At 46.2% G+C, this 12,500-nt stretch overlaps 1 protein-coding gene across 5 annotated transcripts in view; it reads right to left on the bottom strand.

The window, feature by feature from the left end:
- usp16 (ubiquitin specific peptidase 16) overlaps positions 1 to 12,500 on the bottom strand; it is a 62,856-nt gene that overhangs the window by 17,993 nt on the left and 32,363 nt on the right. For all 5 annotated transcript variants that reach the window (XM_062060934.1, XM_062060933.1, XM_062060932.1 and 2 more), the window contains one exon: positions 12,469 to 12,500. This exon is cut by the window's right edge and continues 115 nt beyond it. In XM_062060934.1, the coding sequence (XP_061916918.1) occupies positions 12,469 to 12,500 (32 nt within the window). The remainder of the gene's footprint in view (positions 1 to 12,468) is intronic.

Below are 12,500 nucleotides of genomic sequence, written 5' to 3'. Positions count from 1 at the left end.
ACCAATCAAATGCAGTCACTGGTGACGTTTGACTCCGTTTCACCAATCAAATGCAGTCACTGGTGACGTTTGACTCCGTTTCACCAATCAAATGCAGTCACTGGTGACGTTTGACTCCGTTTCACCAATCAAATGCAGTCAATGGTGACGTTTGACTCCGTTTCACCAATCAAATGCAGTCACTGGTGACCTTTGACTCCGTTTCCCCAATCAAATGCAGTCACTGGTGACGTTTGACTCAGTTTCACCAATCAAATACGGTCACTGGTGACGTTTGACTCCGTTTCACCAATCAGATGCAGTCACTGGTGACGTTTGACTCCGTTTCACCAATCAGATGCAGTCACAGGTGACGTTTGACTCCGTTTCACCAATCAAATGCAGTCACTGGTGACGTTTGACTCCGTTTCACCAATCAAATGCAGTCAATGGTGACGTTTGACTCCGTTTCACCAATCAAATGCAGTCACTGGTGACGTTTGACTCCGTTTCCCCAATCAAATGCAGTCACTGGTGACGTTTGACTCCGTTTCACCAATCAAATACGGTCACTGGTGACGTTTGACTCCGTTTCACCAATCAGATGCAGTCACTGGTGACGTTTGACTCCGTTTCACCAATCAGATGCAGTCACTGGTGACGTTTGACTCCGTTTCACCAATCAAATGCAGTCACTGGTGACGTTTGACTCCGTTTCACCAATCAAATGCAGTCACTGGTGACGTTTGACTCCGTTTCACCAATCAAATGCAGTCACTGGTGACGTTTGACTCCGTTTCACCAATCAAATGCAGTCACTGGTGACGTTTGACTCCGTTTCACCAATCAGATGCAGTCACTGGTGACGTTTGACTCCGTTTCACCAATCAGATGCAGTCACTGGTGACGTTTGACTCCGTTTCACCAATCAAATGCAGTCACTGGTGACGTTTGACTCCGTTTCACCAATCAAATGCAGTCACTGGTGACGTTTGACTCCGTTTCACCAATCAAATGCAGTCACTGGTGACGTTTGACTCCGTTTCACCAATCAAATGCAGTCAATGGTGACGTTTGACTCCGTTTCACCAATCAAATGCAGTCACTGGTGACCTTTGACTCCGTTTCCCCAATCAAATGCAGTCACTGGTGACGTTTGACTCCGTTTCCCCAATCAAATGCAGTCACTGGTGACGTTTGACTCCGTTTCACCAATCAAATGTAGTCACTGGTGACGTTTGACTCCGTTTCACCAATCAAATGCAGTCACTGGTGACGTTTGACTCCGTTTCCCCAATCAAATGCAGTCACTGGTAACGTTTGACTCCGTTTCACCAATCAAATGCAGTCACTGGTGACGTTTGACTCCGTTTAACCAATCAAATGCAGTCACTGGTGACGTTTGACTCCGTTTCACCAATCAAATGCAGTCACTGGTGACGTTTGACTCCGTTTCACCAATCAAATGCAGTCACTGGTGACGTTTGACTCCGTTTCACCAATCAAATGCAGTCACTGGTGACGTTTGACTCCGTTTCACCAATCAAATGCAGTCACTGGTGACGTTTGACTCCGTTTCACCAATCAAATGCAGTCACTGGTGACGTTTGACTCCGTTTCACCAATCAGATGCAGTCACTGGTGACGTTTGACTCCGTTTCACCAATCAGATGCAGTCACTGGTGACGTTTGACTCCGTTTCACCAATCAAATGCAGTCACTGGTGACGTTTGACTCCGTTTCACCAATCAAATGCAGTCACTGGTGACGTTTGACTCCGTTTCACCAATCAGATGCAGTCACTGGTGACGTTTGACTCCGTTTCACCAATCAGATGCAGTCACTGGTGACGTTTGACTCCGTTTCACCAATCAAATGCAGTCACTGGTGACGTTTGACTCCGTTTCACCAATCAAATGCAGTCACTGGTGACGTTTGACTCCGTTTCACCAATCAAATGCAGTCACTGGTGACGTTTGACTCAGTTCCCCCAATCAAATGCAGTCACTGGTGACGTTTGACTCCGTTTCACCAATCAAATACGGTCACTGGTGACGTTTGACTCCGTTTCCCCAATCAAATGCAGTCACTGGTGACGTTTGACTCCGTTTCCCCAATCAAATGCGGTCACTGGTGACGTTTGACTCCGTTTCACCAATCAAATGCAGTCACTGGTGACGTTTGACTCCGTTTCCCCAATCAAATGCGGTCACTGGTGACGTTTGACTCCGTTTCACCAATCAAATGCAGTCACTGGTGACGTTTGACTCCGTTTCACCAATCAAATACGGTCACTGGTGACGTTTGACTCCGTTTCCCCAATCAAATGCAGTCACTGGTGACGTTTGACTCCGTTTCCCCAATCAAATGCGGTCACTGGTGACGTTTGACTCCGTTTCACCAATCAAATACGGTCACTGGTGACGTTTGACTCCGTTTCCCCAATCAAATGCTGTCACTGGTGACGTTTGACTCCGTTTCCCCAATCAAATGCGGTCACTGGTGACGTTTGACTCCGTTTCACCAATCAAATACGGTCACTGGTGACGTTTGACTCCGTTTCCCCAATCAAATGCAGTCCCTTGTGACGTTTGACTCCGTTTCACCAATCAAATACGGTCACTGGTGACGTTTGACTCCGTTTCCCCAATCAAATGCAGTCACTGGTGACGTTTGACTCCGTTTCCCCAATCAAATGCAGTCACTGGTGACGTTTGACTCCGTTTCACCAATCAAATGCAGTCACTGGTGACGTTTGACTCCGTTTCACCAATCAAATGCGGTCACTGGTGACGTTTGACTCCGTTTCACCAATCAAATGCAGTCACTGGTGACGTTTGACTCCGTTTCCCCAATCAAATGCGGTCACTGGTGACGTTTGACTCCGTTTCACCAATCAAATACGGTCACTGGTGACGTTTGACTCCGTTTCCCCAATCAAATGCGGTCACTGGTGACGTCTGACTCCGTTTCACCAATCAAATGCAGTCACTGGTGACGTTTGACTCCGTTTCCCCAATCAAATGCAGTCACTGGTGACGTTTGACTCCGTTTCACCAATCAAATGCAGTCACTGGTGACGTTTGACTCCGTTTCACCAATCAAATGCAGTCACTGGTGACGTTTGACTCCGTTTCACCAATCAAATGCAGTCACTGGTGACGTTTGACTCCGTTTCACCAATCAAATGCAGTCACTGGTGACGTTTGACTCCGTTTCACCAATGAAATACGGTCACTGGTGACGTTTGACTCCGTTTCACCAATGAAATACGGTCACTGGTGACGTTTGACTCCGTTTCACCAATCAAATGCGGTCACTGGTGACGTTTGACTCCGTTTCACCAATCAAATACGGTCACTGGTGACGTTTGACTCCGTTTCCCCAATCAAATGCAGTCACTGGTGACGTTTGACTCCGTTTCACCAATCAAATGCAGTCACTGGTGACGTTTGACTCCGTTTCACCAATCAAATGCAGTCACTGGTGACGTTTGACTCCGTTTCACCAATCAGATGCAGTCACTGGTGACGTTTGACTCCGTTTCACCAATCAAATGCAGTCACTGGTGACGTTTGACTCCGTTTCACCAATCAAATGCAGTCACTGGTGACGTTTGACTCCGTTTCACCAATCAAATGCAGTCACTGGTGACGTTTGACTCCGTTTCACCAATCAAATGCAGTCAATGGTGACGTTTGACTCCGTTTCACCAATCAAATGCAGTCACTGGTGACCTTTGACTCCGTTTCCCCAATCAAATGCAGTCACTGGTGACGTTTGACTCCGTTTCACCAATCAAATGTAGTCACTGGTGACGTTTGACTCCGTTTCACCAATCAAATGCAGTCACTGGTGACGTTTGACTCCGTTTCCCCAATCAAATGCAGTCACTGGTAACGTTTGACTCCGTTTCACCAATCAAATGCAGTCACTGGTGACGTTTGACTCCGTTTAACCAATCAAATGCAGTCACTGGTGACGTTTGACTCCGTTTCACCAATCAAATGCAGTCACTGGTGACGTTTGACTCCGTTTCACCAATCAAATGCAGTCACTGGTGACGTTTGACTCTTTGACTCCGTTTCACCAATCAAATGCAGTCACTGGTGACGTTTGACTCCGTTTCACCAATCAAATGCAGTCACTGGTGACGTTTGACTCCGTTTCACCAATCAGATGCAGTCACTGGTGACGTTTGACTCCGTTTCACCAATCAGATGCAGTCACTGGTGACGTTTGACTCCGTTTCACCAATCAAATGCAGTCACTGGTGACGTTTGACTCCGTTTCACCAATCAAATGCAGTCACTGGTGACGTTTGACTCCGTTTCACCAATCAGATGCAGTCACTGGTGACGTTTGACTCCGTTTCACCAATCAGATGCAGTCACTGGTGACGTTTGACTCCGTTTCACCAATCAAATGCAGTCACTGGTGACGTTTGACTCCGTTTCACCAATCAAATGCAGTCACTGGTGACGTTTGACTCCGTTTCACCAATCAAATGCAGTCACTGGTGACGTTTGACTCAGTTTCCCCAATCAAATGCAGTCACTGGTGACGTTTGACTCCGTTTCACCAATCAAATACGGTCACTGGTGACGTTTGACTCCGTTTCCCCAATCAAATGCAGTCACTGGTGACGTTTGACGCCGTTTCCCCAATCAAATGCGGTCACTGGTGACGTTTGACTCCGTTTCACCAATCAAATGCAGTCACTGGTGACGTTTGACTCCGTTTCCCCAATCAAATGCGGTCACTGGTGACGTTTGACTCCGTTTCACCAATCAAATGCAGTCACTGGTGACGTTTGACTCCGTTTCACCAATCAAATACGGTCACTGGTGACGTTTGACTCCGTTTCCCCAATCAAATGCAGTCACTGGTGACGTTTGACTCCGTTTCCCCAATCAAATGCGGTCACTGGTGACGTTTGACTCCGTTTCACCAATCAAATACGGTCACTGGTGACGTTTGACTCCGTTTCCCCAATCAAATGCTGTCACTGGTGACGTTTGACTCCGTTTCCCCAATCAAATGCGGTCACTGGTGACGTTTGATTCCGTTTCACCAATCAAATACGGTCACTGGTGACGTTTGACTCCGTTTCCCCAATCAAATGCAGTCCCTTGTGACGTTTGACTCCGTTTCACCAATCAAATACGGTCACTGGTGACGTTTGACTCCGTTTCCCCAATCAAATGCAGTCACTGGTGACGTTTGACTCCGTTTCCCCAATCAAATGCAGTCACTGGTGACGTTTGACTCCGTTTCACCAATCAAATGCAGTCACTGGTGACGTTTGACTCCGTTTCACCAATCAAATGCGGTCACTGGTGACGTTTGACTCCGTTTCACCAATCAAATGCAGTCACTGGTGACGTTTGACTCCGTTTCCCCAATCAAATGCGGTCACTGGTGACGTTTGACTCCGTTTCACCAATCAAATACGGTCACTGGTGACGTTTGACTCCGTTTCCCCAATCAAATGCGGTCACTGGTGACGTCTGACTCCGTTTCACCAATCAAATGCAGTCACTGGTGACGTTTGACTCCGTTTCCCCAATCAAATGCAGTCACTGGTGACGTTTGACTCCGTTTCACCAATCAAATGGAGTCACTGGTGACGTTTGACTCCGTTTCACCAATCAAATGCAGTCACTGGTGACGTTTGACTCCGTTTCACCAATCAAATGCAGTCACTGGTGACGTTTGACTCCGTTTCACCAATCAAATGCAGTCACTGGTGACGTTTGACTCCGTTTCACCAATGAAATACGGTCACTGGTGACGTTTGACTCCGTTTCACCAATGAAATACGGTCACTGGTGACGTTTGACTCCGTTTCACCAATCAAATGCGGTCACTGGTGACGTTTGACTCCGTTTCACCAATCAAATACGGTCACTGGTGACGTTTGACTCCGTTTCCCCAATCAAATGCAGTCACTGGTGACGTTTGACTCCGTTTCACCAATCAAATGCAGTTACTGGTGACGTTTGACTCCGTTTCACCAATCAAATGCAGTCACTGGTGACGTTTGACTCCGTTTCACCAATCAAATGTAGTCACTGGTGACGTTTGACTCCGTTTCACCAATCAAATGCAGTCACTGGTGACGTTTGACTCCGTTTCACAAATCAAATGCAGTCACTGGTGACGTTTGACTCCGTTTCACCAATCAAATGCAGTCACTGGTGACGTTTGACTCCGTTTCACCAATCAAATGCAGTCACTGGTGACGTTTGACTCCGTTTCACCAATCAAATGCAGTCACTGGTGACGTTTGACTCCGTTTCACCAATCAAATGCAGTCACTGGTGACGTTTGACTCCGTTTCACCAATCAAATGCAGTCACTGGTGACGTTTGACTCCGTTTCACCAATCAAATGCAGTCACTGGTGACGTTTGACTCCGTTTCACCAATCAAATACAGTCACTGGTGACGTTTGACTCCGTTTCACCAATCAAATGCAGTCACTGGTGACGTTTGACTCCGTTTCACCAATCAAATGCAGTCACTGGTGACGTTTGACTCCGTTTCACCAATGAAATGCAGTCACTGGTGACGTTGGACTCCGTTTCACCAATCAAATGCAGTCACTGGTGACGTTTGACTCCGTTTCACCAATCAAATGCAGTCACTGGTGACGTTTGACTCCGTTTCACCAATCAAATGCAGTCACTGGTGACATTTGACTCCGTTTCACCAATCAAATGCAGTCACTGGTGACATTTGACTCCGTTTCACCAATCAAATGCAGTCACTGGTGACGTTTGACTCCGTTTCACCAATCAAATGCGGTCACTGGTGACGTTTGACTCCGTTTCACCAATCAAATGCAGTCACTGGTGACGTTTGACTCCGTTTCACCAATCAAATGCAGTCACTGGTGACGTTTGACTCCGTTTCACCAATCAAATGCAGTCACTGGTGACGTTTGACTCCGTTTCACCAATCAAATGCAGTCAATGGTGACGTTTGACTCCGTTTCACCAATCAAATGCAGTCACTGGTGACGTTTGACTCCGTTTCACCAATCAAATGCAGTCACTGGTGACGTTTGACTCCGTTTCACCAATCAAATGCAGTCACTGGTGACGTTTGACTCCGTTTCACCAATCAAATACAGTCACTGGTGACGTTTGACTCCGTTTCACCAATCAAATGCAGTCACTGGTGACGTTTGACTCCGTTTCACCAATCAAATGCAGTCACTGGTGACGTTTGACTCCGTTTCACCAATGAAATGCAGTCACTGGTGACGTTGGACTCTGTTTCACCAATCAAATGCAGTCACTGGTGACGTTTGACTCCGTTTCACCAATCAAATGCAGTCACTGGTGACGTTTGACTCCGTTTCACCAATCAGATGCAGTCACTGGTGACGTTTGACTACGTTTCACCAATCAAATGCAGTCACTGGTGACGTTTGACTCCGTTTCACCAATCAAATACGGTCACTGGTGACGTTTGACTCCGTTTCCCCAATCAAATGCAGTCACTGGTGAAGTTTGACTCCGTTTCACCAATCAAATTCAGTCACTGGTGACGTTTGACTCCGTTTCACCAATCAAATGCAGTCACTGGTGACGTTTGACTCCGTTTCACCAATCAAATGCAGTCACTGGTGACGTTTGACTCCGTTTCACCAATCAAATGCGGTCACTGGTGACGTTTGACTCCGTTTCACCAATCAAATGCAGTCACTGGTGACGTTTGACTCTGTTTCACCAATCAAATGCGGTCACTGGTGACGTTTGACTCGTTTCCCCAATCAAATGCGGTCACTGGTGACGTTTGACTCCGTTTCACCAATCAAATACGGTCACTGGTGACGTTTGACTCTGTTTCCCCAATCAAATGCAGTCACTGGTGACGTTTGACTCAGTTTCACCAATCAAATGCAGTCACTGGTGACCTTTGACTCCGTTTCACCAATCAAATGCAGTCACTGGTGACGTTTGACTCCGTTTCACCAATCAAATTCAGTCACTGGTGACGTTTGACTCCGTTTCACCAATCAAATGCAGTCACTGGTGACGTTTGACTCCGTTTCACCAATCAAATGCAGTCACTGGTGACGTTTGACTCCGTTTCACCAATCAAATGCAGTCACTGGTGACGTTTGACTCCGTTTCACCAATCAAATACAGTCACTGGTGACGTTTGACTCCGTTTCACCAATCAAATGCAGTCACTGGTGACGTTTGACTCCGTTTCACCAATCAAATGCAGTCACTGGTGACGTTTGACTCCGTTTCACCAATGAAATGCAGTCACTGGTGACGTTGGACTCCGTTTCACCAATCAAATGCAGTCACTGGTGACGTTTGACTCCGTTTCACCAATCAAATGCAGTCACTGGTGACGTTTGACTCCGTTTCACCAATCAAATGCAGTCACTGGTGACATTTGACTCCGTTTCACCAATCAAATGCAGTCACTGGTGACGTTTGACTCCGTTTCACCAATCAAATGCGGTCACTGGTGACGTTTGACTCCGTTTCACCAATCAAATGCAGTCACTGGTGACGTTTGACTCCGTTTCACCAATCAAATGCAGTCACTGGTGACGTTTGACTCCGTTTCACCAATCAAATGCAGTCACTGGTGACGTTTGACTCCGTTTCACCAATCAAATGCAGTCACTGGTGACCTTTGACTCAGTTTCACCAATCAAATGCAGTCACTGGTGACCTTTGACTCCGTTTCACCAATCAAATGCAGTCACTGGTGACGTTTGACTCCGTTTCACCAATCAAATGCAGTCACTGGTGACGTTTGACTCCGTTTCACCAATCAAATGCAGTCACTGGTGACGTTTGACTCCGTTTCACCAATCAAATGCAGTCACTGGTGACGTTTGACTCCGTTTCACCAATCAAATGCAGTCACTGGTGACGTTTGACTCCGTTTCACCAATCAAATGCAGTCACTGGTGACGTTTGACTCCGTTTCACCAATCAAATGCAGTCACTGGTGACGTTTGACTCCGTTTCACCAATCAAATGCAGTCACTGGTGACGTTTGACTCCGTTTCACCAATGAAATGCAGTCACTGGTGACGTTGGACTCCGTTTCACCAATCAAATGCAGTCACTGGTGACGTTTGACTCCGTTTCACCAATCAAATGCAGTCACTGGTGACGTTTGACTCCGTTTCACCAATCAAATGCAGTCACTGGTGACATTTGACTCCGTTTCACCAATCAAATGCGGTCACTGGTGACGTTTGACTCCGTTTCACCAATCAAATGCAGTCACTGGTGACGTTTGACTCCGTTTCACCAATCAAATGCGGTCACTGGTGACGTTTGACTCCGTTTCACCAATCAAATGCAGTCACTGGTGACGTTTGACTCCGTTTCACCAATCAAATGCAGTCACTGGTGACGTTTGACTCCGTTTCACCAATCAAATGCAGTCACTGGTGACGTTTGACTCCGTTTCACCAATCAAATGCAGTCACTGGTGACGTTTGACTCCGTTTCACCAATCAAATGCAGTCACTGGTGACGTTTGACTCCGTTTCACCAATCAAATGCAGTCACTGGTGACGTCTGACTCCGTTTCACCAATCAAATACAGTCACTGGTGACGTTTGACTCCGTTTCACCAATCAAATGCAGTCACTGGTGACGTTTGACTCCGTTTCACCAATCAAATGCAGTCACTGGTGACGTTTGACTCCGTTTCACCAATGAAATGCAGTCACTGGTGACGTTGGACTCTGTTTCACCAATCAAATGCAGTCACTGGTGACGTTTGACTCCGTTTCACCAATCAAATGCAGTCACTGGTGACGTTTGACTCCGTTTCACCAATCAGATGCAGTCACTGGTGACGTTTGACTACGTTTCACCAATCAAATGCAGTCACTGGTGACGTTTGACTCCGTTTCACCAATCAAATACGGTCACTGGTGACGTTTGACTCCGTTTCCCCAATCAAATGCAGTCACTGGTGACGTTTGACTCCGTTTCACCAATCAAATGCAATCACTGGTGACGTTTGACTCCGTTTCACCAATCAAATGCAGTCACTGGTGACGTTTGACTCCGTTTCACCAATCAAATGCAGTCACTGGTGAAGTTTGACTCCGTTTCACCAATCAAATTCAGTCACTGGTGACGTTTGACACCGTTTCACCAATCAAATGCAGTCACTGGTGACGTTTGACTCCGTTTCACCAATCAAATGCGGTCACTGGTGACGTTTGACTCCGTTTCACCAATCAAATGCGGTCACTGGTGACGTTTGACTCCGTTTCACCAATCAAATGCAGTCACTGGTGACGTTTGACTCTGTTTCACCAATCAAATGCGGTCACTGGTGACGTTTGACTCGTTTCCCCAATCAAATGCGGTCACTGGTGACGTTTGACTCCGTTTCACCAATCAAATACGGTCACTGGTGACGTTTGACTCCGTTTCCCCAATCAAATGCAGTCACTGGTGACGTTTGACTCAGTTTCACCAATCAAATGCAGTCACTGGTGACCTTTGACTCCGTTTCACCAATCAAATGCAGTCACTGGTGACGTTTGACTCCGTTTCACCAATCAAATTCAGTCACTGGTGACGTTTGACTCCGTTTCACCAATCAAATGCAGTCACTGGTGACGTTTGACTCCGTTTCACCAATCAAATGCAGTCACTGGTGACGTTTGACTCCGTTTCACCAATCAAATGCAGTCACTGGTGACGTTTGACTCCGTTTCACCAATCAAATGCAGTCACTGGTGACGTTTGACTCCGTTTCACCAATCAAATGCAGTCACTGGTGACGTTTGACTCCGTTTCACCAATCAAATGCAGTCACTGGTGACGTTTGACTCCGTTTCACCAATCAAATGCAGTCACTGGTGACGTTTTGACTGCGTTTCACCAATCAAATGCAGTCACTGGTGACGTTTCACTCCGTTTCACCAATCAGATGCAGTCACTGGTGACGTTTGACTCCGTTTCACCAATCAAATGCAGTCACTGGTGACGTTTGACTCCGTTTCACCAATCAAATGCAGTCACTGGTGACGTTTGACTCCGTTTCACCAATCAAATGCGGTCACTGGTGACGTTTGACTCCGTTTCACCAATCAAATGCGGTCACTGGTGACGTTTGACTCCGTTTCACCAATCAAATGCGGTCACTGGTGACGTTTGACTCCGTTTCACCAATCAAATACGGTCACTGGTGACGTTTGACTCCATTTCCCCAATCAAATGCAGTCACTGGTGACGTTTGACTCCGTTTCACCAATCAAATGCAGTCACTGGTGACGTTTGACTCCGTTTCACCAATCAAATGCAGTCACTGGTGACGTTTGACTGCGTTTCACCAATCAAATTCAGTCACTGGTGACGTTTGACTCCGTTTCACCAATCAAATGCAGTCACTGGTGACGTTTGACTCCGTTTCACCAATCAAATGCAGTCACTGGTGACGTTTGACTCCGTTTCACCAATCAAACAGAGCCAGGCGATCACATGATTAACTGCACATAAAGTTTCAGCGGCAAACAACAACAATGGCAGAGACAACAACGAACGCAAACACCCCTGGCCTCACATACAATCGATGTTCACGCTTTAGACGACCAAAAAAACTGTTGTCATGCATTGTCATATGTGTCTCCCCAAACAAGTGGACATTTAAGCTTACATGAACTCAACGTCAAATTTGAGGAAGCACGTGGCGGTAAGTAACGTTAGTAAATATTTTGGCTGTCACCGCAGGCTGATGTTAGCTTCCCTGCTATGAATCACTGTGAAATGTACATCGTGTGGGGACATTTATTAACGCACTGCAGCCTCATAGACACACACACACACACACACACACACACACACACGCACACGCACACGCACACTCATGCATAGAAACACCAATCAGTGTGTTCCCAGGTGCAGCCCACACCTATCAGTTATGGTTTGCGTAAAGGCTAACTTGTTATTTTCCTTTGTAATATCTGCCTACTGAGCCTATGGTGCTGTTAATTTATTGTGGCTCAATTTGCCTTCTTTTTTTTTATGTTAATGTATAATTATTTAATATATATTATTGTTTTAGTTGCATAAGAGATATTCCTGGGTCTGAATTTGCTCATTGCTATTTTTATGTTTTGTGCATTATTTGTTGCCGTCATCATTAAACCAACAGGTTACTCATCAGTTACTCAGTACTTGAGTAGTTTTTTCACAACATACTTTTTACCTTTACTCGAGTAAATATTTGGGTGACTACTCCTTACTTTTACTTGAGTAATAAATTCTCTAAAGTAAAAGTACTCTTACTTGAGTATGATTTCTGGCTAGTCAATATCAATATTGCATCATCTTTTTCATTACATTTACCCTGTTAGCTCTTTGCTTCCACTTTGAAAGAGCTGCGGGCCACAAACGACCCCCGGGCCACACTTTGGACACCCCTTGTTTACATCCAAAAACAACGGCCAATAAAAAAAAGCCTTCCAAAGCATCACCTTGGCTTGTTTCTTGGCCTGCTTCTTGGCTT

This window comes from Entelurus aequoreus, linkage group LG10, assembly GCF_033978785.1.
Source record: "Entelurus aequoreus isolate RoL-2023_Sb linkage group LG10, RoL_Eaeq_v1.1, whole genome shotgun sequence".
NCBI classification, from domain to species: domain Eukaryota; kingdom Metazoa; phylum Chordata; class Actinopteri; order Syngnathiformes; family Syngnathidae; genus Entelurus; species Entelurus aequoreus.
The sequence above is the reverse complement of the archived record's forward strand: the minus strand, read 5'-3'. Positions and strand labels throughout refer to the sequence as shown.